The sequence below is a fragment of the Condylostylus longicornis genome, unplaced genomic scaffold (genome assembly GCF_029603195.1).
Source record: "Condylostylus longicornis isolate FDR11 unplaced genomic scaffold, ASM2960319v2 ptg000055l, whole genome shotgun sequence".
In the NCBI taxonomy this organism is placed as follows: domain Eukaryota; kingdom Metazoa; phylum Arthropoda; class Insecta; order Diptera; family Dolichopodidae; genus Condylostylus; species Condylostylus longicornis.
This window is the reverse complement of record NW_026578024.1, coordinates 11,765,303-11,779,386: the sequence shown is the minus strand read 5'-3', so window position 1 is coordinate 11,779,386 and position 14,084 is coordinate 11,765,303. Positions and strand designations below refer to the sequence as shown.

Genomic DNA, 14,084 nt, shown 5'->3' with positions numbered 1-14,084 from the left:
TTTTTTATATTTTTCGTATAATTTTTTTTTGTTTGAGTCTCTTGCTCTTTGAACTGAAAATTTTTGTTCTTGTTATTTTTCCATTCTATTTCTAAAACTTGAGAATGAAATTATTCTAATAAATAAATTTTGTCTGTTTGTTTCGTTGGACTCTGGTGTACGTAAATTTTAAAAGTGTTATAAACTCTAATAGAGCCACTCCCATTTAAATTTCATAAAAATTTAGAATTTTATGTTGAAAATATAATAGATCTGGCTTATAAAAATTATAAAATTTTATAAAAGAAATACAAATCAATTATGTAGTAATGCGTATAACAGTTATTTAACTGTTATACACACACTTAAAATCTTGATTCTATTCAAAAATTTCAAGAAGTTACATAAATGTTGTAATTTTCTAATTTGAAAAGATCACTATAATAAAAATTTTCTTTTTTGATCATAAATTCAATTTCGTTTGATTTATTCGATTAATGTCCAAAGAATGATTATTAGAGGCGTGATTGTGTATCTCGCTATTTTACTCGCCAGGGGGGTGAAGCTGAATAACTATCTTTATATTTGTATAATATAATTTTTGAGTGAGAAGAATGTTTCAGTGTTGCGTATCTTGTTTGTTCGTAAAATGTATACAAAATTTGCTTACTTTGTTTTTAAAGGTGACAGGTTGAGCCAATAATTTCAGAAATATGTAAAAATTTGAAAGTTTGAGAAAAATATCCATTTGAAAAACGGAGAATTCTGATATGAAATGTCTTGAACGGAGAAACGGAGAATGATATGAAAAATCTTGAAAGAAATTCTTACACTCCCTAAAAGTATGCAAAATTCAGAAAAATTTTTAAATTTATATTTGGAATGACTCCATAAAATGTGCTGTATTTCTCGGTTTTTTTCAGTTGTTTTTGTTCATTTTAATTTTTGTTTTTTTCATCTATAGAATGTTTTCCGTTTTTTTTTTAGTTTAGAATATTAGAACGAAAATAAAACAAGAAATGGAGCTCACTTCTGCTTAAGTGAATGTATGTAGTAAAGATGTGACATAAAAAAAAAGCAGATAGCTACCATATAAAGCACACAGATTAACATTTATGTAATTGTTTGTTTCACTCGTATTTATGCTCGTTATTTTACAAAAAAAAAAATTTTTTTTTAATAAACTGGATGTTACGTTTTTTTTATATCATGTTTAAAAAATAAAAATTGCTACCAATTTATACTGTGTTTTACTTTTTTTTTTTTTTTAAGTACGCAGAGTTTAACAATTTATTTTACCGTATATTACCAATAGAACTCTGTTGGGGCCTCATATAATTTTTATGTTGTTTGTTTTTAGTCATTGTTGTAATATGTAGCTAGTATTGTAAGAAGCTTTTTTTATATTTTTCTTATTTTCTTTAAGAATGTGTATAGATAGTTTAAGAGAAGAGGTTTTATGTGACGACTTCTTTTATAATCTTTAAATTTTTAGATTTGTAATTTTTGTATTGTGAATGAAGTTTACTTTGACGCCGTATTTAGAAAAATTTATTGTATCATATTTTTGTTACATATATTTTTCGTTCGTGATATTTCATGATATGAGATTCATTGTTGTAATTAATTTAAAGGTACGGAGATTATCTATGAAGAGTCTATGATTTGAAAATTCAAAATTTTTATATGTTGTAAATTTTGAGCAATTACAAGCGTTTTGTGAATAGTAATTATTTTTTCACTTCTTAAAATTATTTTGTGCTCACTTGTAATTGAAATATTTCTATTAGTGGTTCATTTATCAGAGGCATTGGCCTCGTAGTGCTTGACACGTCGGGCGCGTGACCACAATGTACCTAAAACTAAAAAAGATTTCTTTTTAAATTTTTTTGGAAACTTCTTTGATAGTAATATGGCGATAAAACTAAGTAATTAAATTTCCAAATATTGACAAAAATATTGAAAGATTACAAATAATCACTTAAATTTGATGGCTGTCTGCCTGTCTTATTTTTAGTGCATTTTCAGTGTTTTTATATACATATAACAATAAATCATTTAAATTTATTGTCTCTCTTGAATTCTTCTTTAAACTCCATTATTTTAGTTTAATATAAAATTACTTGCGATTTTAAAACATTCATAATTTCACGATTTGAAATATATTATATTAAAAGGAGCCTATTATAATCATAGTTGACATAAATCTACAAAAATTCTCTACAAATTTGTGAAACTTGTGAATTTGTAAATTTCTCAAGAAATGAGGGTCTGGGTAAGAAAAAATTATATTGTTCAACATATTAAGGAATAAATTCATATAATCTCTGCCACCTATCGTAATAATTTTAAATAAAAAAAAATAAAGTTAAATAAAAAATATGCATAAACAAAAAAAACAAAAAAAAAAAAAAACGGATATAAGAGTCATGAATTGTTGGAAATTTGTGTTCTTATGGGTTACAAAAATAAAATAAGAAAATAAAAAAGAGAACAACAAAATTTTTTTACAACTTCAACATTCTCTTCCTTCTTGTATTTATGATTTTTGTTTTTCTTTTGTTTTCTCTTCAGACAAAGCGTCTTTATTCTCCTTATACTCAAAAATATCTTTTTCATATATGTATAATAATTTTAAGTGAATAAATTTTGAGAAAACGTTTTATGAGATTTTTTTTTTTGTAGAAATGAGGCAAGAAATTAATGAGAAATACAATATATAAGTTTCAAAATGTTTTATAATAATTTTACATTGTTATATGATTTTATTGTTATAAACTTACATATACATGCATACATATATTTATATAATATTTCTATTTCCTTCCTTCCGTTTTACTTATTCATAATAATATATTAAAATGTTTATATGTTTATGTTTGTGTTATTAATATGAGATGTGGTCGGATGTATTTGTGTAAATAATATTGGAGTAAATTGTGTACTCGTATATATGTTGTATATGATGTGTGTATTGAAGAAAATATAGAATTTTATTTCTTTGTTTTTCACCAAAAAGAAAAAAAATTTTTTTTTGTAAGGTATGTGAAAATTGCTTCATTAAAATAAAATAAATTTATTTTATTATTATTCTTTTTTTTTATTATTTGATTTCTATGATTGTTTATTGGAATTATTTATGTAAGATAAAATATTAGATTTGCTTGAAGTCGCCAAATTGATTTGTAATAGAAATGTTATATTATTATTATACTTATATATGTTGATATAGTAACAATTTAGGATACATATATATATCCGATCGAGATATACGGAATATAGTCCTTTCAAAAACGGTTTGTCTGAAACTTCTATTCTTCTTGTAACGAAAGTTATAAGCGAAAACAAACTTAAGTATGTTAAATTTTCGCCTGATTTTCCTAAACTCTCTTTAGTTCGAAAACGTTTTCGATTTGACACTATATGCTCTTAACAAAAATTTTACATATTTTCGACTCTCCATCCGATATTATACGGCTCATAACTAGTTACTGAATCACCCTGTATAATTATGAACTGTTAATATTATAACTATTTAAAATTTCTTTCAAAAAGATATTTATAATCAGTTGTATATAGCAAATTAGAATTGTGTTGCATAATTATGAATGTTCCCTAAAATATTTCTGTATTATAAGTTTTGATGTTATTCTCAACTCAATATCAATTGAGTAATTATCTACTGACACCTTATATTTATTGAGCAAATTTTTGCTTATCACTAATTAAGATTGAGCGGTGAATTAATCAATTAATTATTGTATTTACCTCTTTTTAATTTATTTTCCAATTATTTAAAATAATTCTCTTAATTTGTTGCTTTTTTGAAGCTTTCTCTTCATGTATAAGTTCATGTTGAAGCTTTCTCTTATGTATAACTTCATAGTTTTCTCTTTCTTTTTCGAATTGAATTGTAAGTTGAATTGAAATTTTTATTGATTTATAATCCTGATACAAATTTTCTAAATGAGTGAGTTTTTTCTTTAAGATTCAAAGGATTAAATATGTGTATATGTTTGAATTCAATACGAAATTCGTGTTATTTCATAAGAAATTTGAATGGAAGTAGTCAATTGTGCATAACATTTAGCACAAATATTTGTATTATATGTAAATTTAATGAATGAATTAAATTGAATTTTTGAATTAACATATAGTTATATACTTGCAGTCTGTATATATAAGAGTTCATGTTTTAATTATACACAATCCAGCCAATTATAGGAAAATTTTATTATAATTGAAATTTGTAATTAATCACCTCGTACATAATTATTAAATATTTAATTTTATTTGGCACCTACACTATAGTTATTATGTTTTCACTAATTGTTCTATCTGTTCGTAATTTTTGATTCAAAAAAAAACAAGAAAAGTGTTGCCATCATTTTCTTGCAAATTTTTGTAAAAGACAAGTGACAAGATTTTGTAAAATTGATTTCGGGAATTATTCATTAATTTTTTGTTTTTGCATAATTTGTTTAAAAGAATTTTTGTTTCATATTGTACATAAAAATTTTGTGTTTCATAATATTTTTTTGGAAAAAAAAAACTTTTCATTCATGTTTAAATTTTTTTTTAAATATTTTTTTTTTCTGGTCATATTTTTTTTTTTTCATTCAAAATTCATGCTGACCTGCTTTATTCCTGCAATTTCTTCCAACCTTTTATTTTGTACATAAAATATTTTAATTAACAAATTTTTTCGAAAAAATTTTTCTTTAATTTCAAAAAAAACAAATTATTCACAATTTTTTCTAACACTTTAATAATTTTTTTCCTCTAATTTTTAATTTTATTCTTTCTATGTTGTTTTGTTTTTGTTCCTTTTATTTTATTATTATTTTTTCTCTTCCCTTTTTTCGTATTTTATTTTTAGGAATCCACTAGAAGAAATTGAAGCAGTATTTAGAAGCTAATATTAAAATTTTAATTATAGGTTTAAAGGAAAAATTTTTTTTATTAATATTTTTTAACAAAAATTTCTTTTCGAAAATTTTAATCAAAATACAACACTAAATAAATTCAAAATGAGCGAAAAAAAAATAGAATTAAATTCAGAAATTTTTAAATTTCTACATTTTATTTAAATATATTGAAAGGTTTTATAAATTCATGGAGATGCAAAGAGATTTATTTTTTTTAAATTAAATTTTTTCAATTTTAAAATATTCACGCTCACGTATAATTAAAATTAATTTACATAATTTCTGAAACATAAAAATTGGTGTACAAAATAATAAAATGATTTATGAAAATTTCTGAATTTATTTATTGCTCTTACTAACAATTCTTTTTTTGTTTGTTTATGCCAAAAAAAAAAAATACATTCCTAAAATTGAAAAAAAAAAAAAATTAATAAAATATAAAAAGGATTAATATTATAATTTTTATGAAGAAAATGCTTAATTAAATAAATTTAAATTTAAATTAATAAATCAATCCTTAAGTATTATTTAAAATAAAAAAAAATCAAATTGTGTAAATAAAATGGCATTTCGGTAAAGAGTTTTGCGTCATAAATCGTATATTTTAGCATGAAAATTAAATTTTATTAATTAATTAATGAGAATTATGCAATTTTAAGGGAAAAAATAAATTCTATTCGAAAATTTATTTGGAAAATTTTTCGTTTAATAATATTTTTCATCTTCTAAGGGATTATTTACATTGCCGTGGTGTAGGAGCCGAATAGGGTCAAGGAGTTTCGGGATATTGTTCATAGGCCGCTTATCTATATGAATTTTGTAAGATTGTGACATTCATCATTTTGTTTTCAATTTTATATAAAAAATTATTTCAATTGTTATAATTATGTGCTTTCATTAATGCTTAATTATGAATTAGACTAATGCGGCGTCCTATGCGGTGGGGTCTCTTACGAATTTGTTTTCGAAGCAATGAAGAATGTTTCGAAGCAATAAACATTATTAGCACAGCTAATAATAAATTATTTTCTTGCAACTCTATAATGTTGAATGCAAGAATAGCCATAGAATGAAAGCCTAGAATTGTACATTCACCTTTTTGTTTGGCAATGTTTACACATTAGGTACATGTTTTAAACTTAATGTCGTTGTAAATAGAAAGAAAAAATTTTTTACAACCAACATAACGGAAAAAATTGAAAAAAAATATTTTAGTTCTTTAGTATTTTTAATGGCGCCCGTGTTTTTTGGCGCCTATTGCGAATGCTTACTTTGCATATATGGTAGGTCCGGTGTTGATTAGAAGTTAAAGTTTTTATACCCGTATTAACGTGTTAATTTTGCCATTTCGTTTGTAACTCTGATTCTTGCTTAGTTTCGAAATTTTGAGTCTTAATTTCGTCTATCTGTTCGTATAAGCGATAATAATAATTATTAAAAATATAATTAATGTAAATTTATTAAATTTTCGTAAGTAGTTAATAATTAAATGCCAGAAGATAAGAATTCGGGAACATTCGGATCAACGTTTCGTGGTAGCATACATAACATACGTGCTGTTTAAAAATTATTTGAGCATATTCTGTAAAATATCGAGGACATAATATTGAAATTTGGTAAATTATTGCAAAATCATTCTCTATTTTCGAATAATTTTTATAAAAATTTTATTAATTATATTTGTAATTCGAATTGGTCAGCAAATTAGTAAGTGCCTTTCTTTTTTTTTTAGATTTTATTTAAATTAATTAATTAATATTTTTTAAATACGATTTATATTGTTATACATAATAACTATTTTTTAAAATAATACTTAAGGGATTATTATAATAATAATAATTATTAACTTTTTGATTTTAAATTATTTTGTATTCTTCATTCCAATAATTTGGATTTTTTTTAGAGGAAATTTTAAAATACGAAATATTTTAAATTATATTTGAATAAATGCACTTTAAATAATACCAGTGTATATTATTTTTCTATCTGATTACAATATTCTTAATTCTATACTGTGTTTGTTTTTGTTTATTTAAATTCTGGAGGCTATGATTTCAATATTCTAATTCTAAATTTAATTTTAATAAATTTAACATAAATTAAATCTTGTAGTACATATTATAGTAAATATTTTAATTATAATTATATATGACAATTTATAACAAATTTAGTTAATAATAAATTTTTTATGGTTATACTTAACGATGATCGAGTGTTTTATTCTGAATCTTATTTTTTTATTCACTCAGGGACAAGAAAGTATTTTAAATATCGTGCATTCATATAAAACGTTAGCGATGCAAAAGTTTTTATATGAGAATAATATTTTGCATTCCTCCACTTTACATATCTCATTTTAAAAAATAAGAGTGTGAGAATATGCAAAGAAAAAGTACTTCTTTTTTTGAGATCTGATTTAATTTAGAAAATGAAAATTCTGATTAGAATTTTGATCTGAAATAAATTGAAAAAAGTGAATAAAAGTGTGAGATTCAGAATAAAGGCTTATGTTAAACAAAGAGAGCCAATAGAGAAAATTTAACTATTTATACTTATAACAATTTAGCATAACTTTCTTAATCAAAATTATTTTAGAAAAAAAAATATTGTATAAATATTCGAAAAAAAAAATATTCGAGTTTATTTTAAAAAATAAAGAATTCTAAAATGTTATAAATCGTATTTTCTTTTAATTTTTTTTTTGATTTCTTCCCTTTGGAATTAGTTAAGATCTTAAGGATTATTAATTTAAGAACTTAATGTTAAGAAAATATTAATTTAATTTAATTGATGCCAAATGGAAAGTGGAACTAAAATTAAGTTATTGGTGTAATGGTCTAATATAATTTTTATACTAAATTTTTATTTTTATACTAAAAACCTTTTTTTTATAAAATTTAATTTTCTTTAACTTGTAAGCTAAATAATATTCTAATTTTATTTATTTTTTACATTTATAATTAAATTAAATTTAATGAAATTCTTTGCTTGGCTTAATAACAAAACATCATTATTATAAAAATTGTTCATTTCAATAATGAGATTTTTGAAAATTATTTACTAATTATAAATAAGAAATCATGCCTTTGTGGCGGCTCGTACCATGTTAATTTCCAAAAATTGAGTGAATTTCTTTTAATATTAAATTTTATGCCGTTTCATGTAGATTTTAAATTTTCAATTTCAGTGATATTTTTTATTTAAATTAAAGTCTTATGTTATACTTTAAATTCCCTAATGTATTTACGCTCTTTTTCCATGTAGATATGCGTGTTTTAATGTTTAGTATTATGGGATTATTGAAGAACTTCATCATATTATTTAATAAACCAAGAAGTCTAAAAAGAGAATAATATTTCATACTCTCTTCAACGAATAGGAAATTACGTTTTTCCAAGAGAGTAGGGAGACTGGTTATAATATTTGAGATGCATAACCCAAAATAAAATATTTAATTGTTAAAATAATCTATTCTCATATTATTATTCATTATTATTCGAAAATTTATGAAACTCTATAGAACTATACGTGTATGAATTAATTATAGTTCAATAAGTTATGAGCTAGTACAGTCAAATTAGTGTGAATTTTTATTAAAATAGAGCACAATTGATGGGATAGGTAAAATTTTCTCTATAATGTCTTTAATTTGATTTTCTGAAATTCTTAATAAATATTCGTGTACGACACTTCTTGTTAAAAATTTGTTACCATGCATGTTTTGTCCAGGCCCAGGAGTACACGATGTCCTCATGCACGTGCTTCATGTGTTTATTCGTTATTTAATTTTTCGCTAATCTGTACATTTGTGAAAATCAATTTTCAAAATAAATTTAGATAGTGTGACGTATTTCACTGTTCTGACGAGAAAGTGAGCAATCTCTGTAGCTCTCGTTATTTATTCAATAAGGAACTGTCCCGAAGAGGAGTAGGAGTACGTGAAGAACTTAATTTAAAGAAGAATAACTATTGTCTCCATTACTTTAAAGCATATTCAAGGAATTTTTTAGAGTATATTTAAAAGTTTTAAGTTTTTTTAATATTTTTATTTAATTCATTTTTGGATTTGCATTCACTACCCACAAATAACCTAAAATTTCCGATTATTATTTTACTTCCATTAAAATTTTGATATGATTTAAATTTACTTTCGTACTAAAAATATTTTTTCTTAAAAATTTGTGATATACCACCGTTTTGACTGTACTTTTTCTTAACCACCCTAATTAATTTCCTATTTTTTTTTCAATTCTTCCATTTAGTCTTCCGCATTTTCTCTTTCGCTTCATAATGAATAAATTGCATTCTAATCAAAATTATAATATTGCATTCTTCAACAACAATATTAAATTTAATTTTAAAATTTTTTTTTTTCATTTTTTATTTTCAATTCTATTTTTTTGATAAAAAGAAAAATTAATAATAAAAAAGTCAAATAATAAATTTCAATTGAAATCGGAAAAGAATATTACAAAAATTTTCAATAAGAAAATGAATAAAAAATTATTCACCTCATCGAAGAGGTCATTTTAATTTTTTTAGGTCCTTTTTATTTTTTATCATTTTCATTTATTTGCTTGGGCCCTTTTTTTTCTACTTCTTTTTTATTTTACTTTCAATATGAAATGCAAATTTGTTAGAAAAATATTGAAGAGCAGAAAAGAAAGCAGGAAGGGAAACAAACGGAAATAATTTGAAAGTATAAAAAAAAATTTTGTTTAAAAGTGAAGAATTCGAATTTCTCATTTAAAATTTGGAATTGATGGTGTGTTGTGAGAGCATAAAGGAACTCATAATAATTTCAATATTTTGTTTCGTTTTCTCCTTATGCTTACAGATTGATATCATAAAATATGTGTAATGGTATTATTTTTTGAAAATTTGTAAATTTTTTTTTACAGATATGCTAATTTTATTAAACTGTAATGACTATTATAAAATAAAGATTCAATGTCTATATATAATTAAAATCTATATCTGTTTAGTAATGTTCAATTCGTAAAGAGTTTTCCCATTCTAAAAATCAAAATCTTACCAAATATTTTCCTCATAATTTCAATAATTTCAACATAAAGTGTAATTTAAGAGCATATTATGAACACTTTTATTTTTCCCCACATTCGAAGTACAGTAATAATATATTGATCATAGCACAAAAAGAACAATATTGAGTGTGTAATTGTTCTACTAAATATTTAGAGTATTTATAAGGCAATATTTTTTAATAATCATTATGTTATCGTATTTCATTATGTCAGAATTTGTTGTATCGATTAAATGAGAGCTTTACTCATTTCTATATGCCCGAATTTTCTAAGAATTGTAATAATAGTTGTAGGTATTTATGCTATAATATGATATTTTATTAGGTATTTAACATTATTGACTCTATTACAATATAATTCATAAATTATTAAAACTTAAAATTACCATAGAATAATATTACTGCCATGACATTTTATTTTTAGAATTCATAATTGCTTAAAGTATATTATTTTAAACATTTTTTAATAAATCTAGCTGCATAATTTTAATTAGAATTTTCAGATTTTTAAATATTTTTTTACAAATTAAATATAATTTAAATACTAAGTAATAATTGTTATTAATATAATAATTAAATTGTAACTAATTTTAAATACATAAATTAAATTAATATTAAAAATTCGAAATTAAAAAAAAAACAGTGCCTTAATATTCATTATTATTTAATTAATTTTCATTTTCATACAACATTAATAATAATTTAGTGTTTCATATTTTAAAAAATTTTATAACAGTTAAATGTAATTTTACACATTAACATTATAGTGTCATATTACATAATAATAAAAATAAAAATTGGAATTTAATTGTAATGAAAAATAATTAGAATAATATTTTTTGGAAATTTCACATTTTTTCAATTTACAAAGAGCTCAATTATAATGCATATTTCTATGAAAATATTTACAAATTATACATACATAACATACACGTACATATATTAACAGTTTTGCGTAAAAATTTTAAATTCACCACAGAAATTTCTGTTTAAATTTTTGTAAATTGAGAATATTATATTTTTGTGGTAAATTTTTACTGCAATTGTTTAGTAGCCAATTTGTATACAAAATATTTTTAATTGAAAATACTAAAGAGAAATCACTTATAATTGAGCAATAAAATGAATTTGTGAGTAATTATATAATAATAATTTTGAGTATTGTGTTAGTGTATAATGTATGACATTGAATGATCATCACCTCATTATTAATATTAGTGTTATAATAATAATCGAATTTCATATTAATGTTATTAACAGCATTTCGCATAAACAGTAAGTTTTAAAAAAATTATTAATGTTTGAATGTCACCATATAATATCGAATGTCAAAAAACTCTGTCAAAAATAATAATGATGACTAACTTTTTTTTTTTGAAAATCACTAGAAAACTTTTTTCAAAAATAATTTTTAAATTAATTTTTTTATTTATTTTTTTATTTTATGTTTACATTATGCTGTATCGAAAAACAAAATATCGATTATGTCAAAATAACCAAATTATTTGTTTACTGCAATATTATGTAATTAAAAAAAAAAATTTTTTTATAATATCGGCAAAAAAAATGTTTTTATTTTTGTTCACATCTTTATGTATTCTTTTCTTTATTGTTGAATTTATTTGATTCTTAATTTAAAAATCTACAATAAACACTTATAAATATTGAATATAAAACAAAAAAAATTAAAAAACAAAATAGCTTAAATTCTTCAATTATAAGTGTTACGCAAAAATCATTAAAATCACAAGAATCAAATTCAACAATATCATCACCATCACCATCGTCACAATCACGTACACAATCACAATCATCATCACCGGAACGTAAAAATAAAAAACCATCATTATTACCAAAACCAAAAATAAAAGTACCACCACCGAAAATTACAATACCAACATCAACTTCACCAACAAGATCATCACGTATACCAATATTTAAAGCACCAAGTGTAACAATATCAACAATGATTCCTCCAACACCAACAGTAAGAACGACAACATCAACTAATGTAAGTGAAAAACAATTGCCAGGTGGTGTTACAGTAATAACCACAACAACAACAACAAAAACAAAAGGATCGAAAAATTCAAAAAATTCAAATAAAAAACCATTGAATGATGATGGCGCGATTGATTCATTAAAACTACTGACATATGATAATATTGTACAAGATAGTGATGGATCATTACAACAATTATCATCATTAGATAATTTCATTAGAAATGAACGTGCTTGTAGCAGTATTAATGATACTACTACCCATTCAAATGGTAATCCAAATTCACAGAGTGGTTTAAAGTAAGTTCTCTTATTGTTTTTTTTTTCCTCTGATTAATCATTTTCAATGTTTGAAAAACATTACATACATAATGCGCCTCAAATTGTTGAATTTTCATCGAAAAAAAACTTAATTTAAAAAAAAAATGCAACTTTTTATACAAATACATTCATACATGTATACATGTATATTTAGATGTATATATATATATACAATAAAATTGTAATTTATTAATTAAATAAAAAATAAAATGCTTTCTTTGTAATTAAGTTGGCTTTATAAAATAAGGAAAAAACTTAGTATTAAAAATAGTGTATAAACTTTTTTTTTTTTAAATTGTAGAATTTTTTTTATTTCGCTTTTCTCTGTGTTTTTGTATTTCATTTTTGTTTTCTTTAAATTCTGGTTTTGAGAAGTTTTCTATTTTAAATATTTAATAATTTATTTTTTATATTTTATAAAATAAATGCTATAAATTTTTTTAGATTTTAAGTTTTTCTTGTCACTTTATTATATTTTGTACACAAAACAAGAAACATAAGATATGCACTTTTGGCTGGTACTGTACAAAAAAAAATTTTATTTTTATAATCTAAACTTTTTTCTCTGTGTATTTTTTTTTTTTTAATTTATTTTTTATTTTTGCTTTGTTAAAAAAAATATTTTTTTAATTTTTTAAATAAAAGTTTATATTAAGGTTTTTAATTATAAAATGTTTTATTTTTTTTTTTATTATTATAGTTTTCATTATGGATAATGATTGTGTGTTTGTTGTTGTATTCAATTTTGTACACTGAGAGAAAAATTTTCAATTTAATTCTTTATCGAATTAAATTTAGATTTAAAAATGCTTTTACAACTGCATTTTGCACAATATTATTGTTGTAAATTTAGATTTTTGTTTTATTGAGTAAAAATTTTGTAATTCAAGTTGCTTTTTAAAGGGGGCTGCCGAAAATAAACAAATGATTAAACTTGGGAAGATTTAATTCTTCAAATATAATGGTATGAGATAGATGTGAGCAATATTAATATAAAAATTGACCTTAATGTATAATATAAATGGTTTGTACGTGGTTTTCTGTTTAGCACACAAAACTTTAAGCACACAAATCGTATGATTTGTTAAAAAATCAATAATATTTTGTGTTATTGTGCTTATTTAGCGTATTTTTAACGCTTCAACACACTCCGAGATCGAAAATGTAATAACACTGTATTAATACAGAATTCAGCTTATAAATACCAATTGCTGAATTGTGTATTGATACTTTATTATTATAATTCCGATGTCAGGAACACGTAATTGAAAATTTTTCTCAAAATTTTTTTATTTATAATTTGTGATATCCTTAAAATATTAAAATTTTATATTGAAACAATATTTTTGTAGGTAAGATAATTGCACATAATATCCAACATTTTGTTCACATGAGTCTGATTCAAAAAGTTTTGCAAAATGCTTGTATATTGGCTTATTACTGTATAGTAATTTTTTTGGATGCGTTCTGAATTTCTTTAGATTTTCTAATTTGAACGCGAATTTCACACACCCATGCTATTTTTGGATTTTGGAAGGGAATTTATATTGGAAAATTTTAAAAATAACTTAGATTTTCGAATTACAATATCGTATATATAGTTTTCACGGATTTTGAACAATATTTCAATACAATGGGTATAATGAAAATTTCAGTAAACTCTTGAATTTCACAGAGTTTAAATTTATTTATGCAAGAGAAATTAATTAAAAATTATACACAAACAAAAATGACTAAGGATATCACCAATTTCCCATCGTACATATTAGAATTTATTCTGTGTGTGAAAAATTTTTTATATTAAACTATCA

The 14,084-nt window shown here is 22.3% G+C and overlaps 1 protein-coding gene across 14 annotated transcripts in view; it reads left to right on the top strand.

The window, feature by feature from the left end:
• Positions 1-14,084, top strand: part of LOC129612078 (protein lap4-like) — a 324,013-nt gene that overhangs the window by 286,239 nt on the left and 23,690 nt on the right. For 13 of the 14 annotated variants that reach the window (XM_055525569.1, XM_055525560.1, XM_055525556.1 and 10 more), the window contains one exon: positions 11,653-12,252. The exons of the other annotated variant lie outside the window; for it this stretch is intronic. In XM_055525569.1, coding sequence (XP_055381544.1) covers positions 11,653-12,252 — 600 coding nt within the window. The remainder of the gene's footprint in view (positions 1-11,652; positions 12,253-14,084) is intronic. 14 annotated transcript variants of the gene reach the window in all.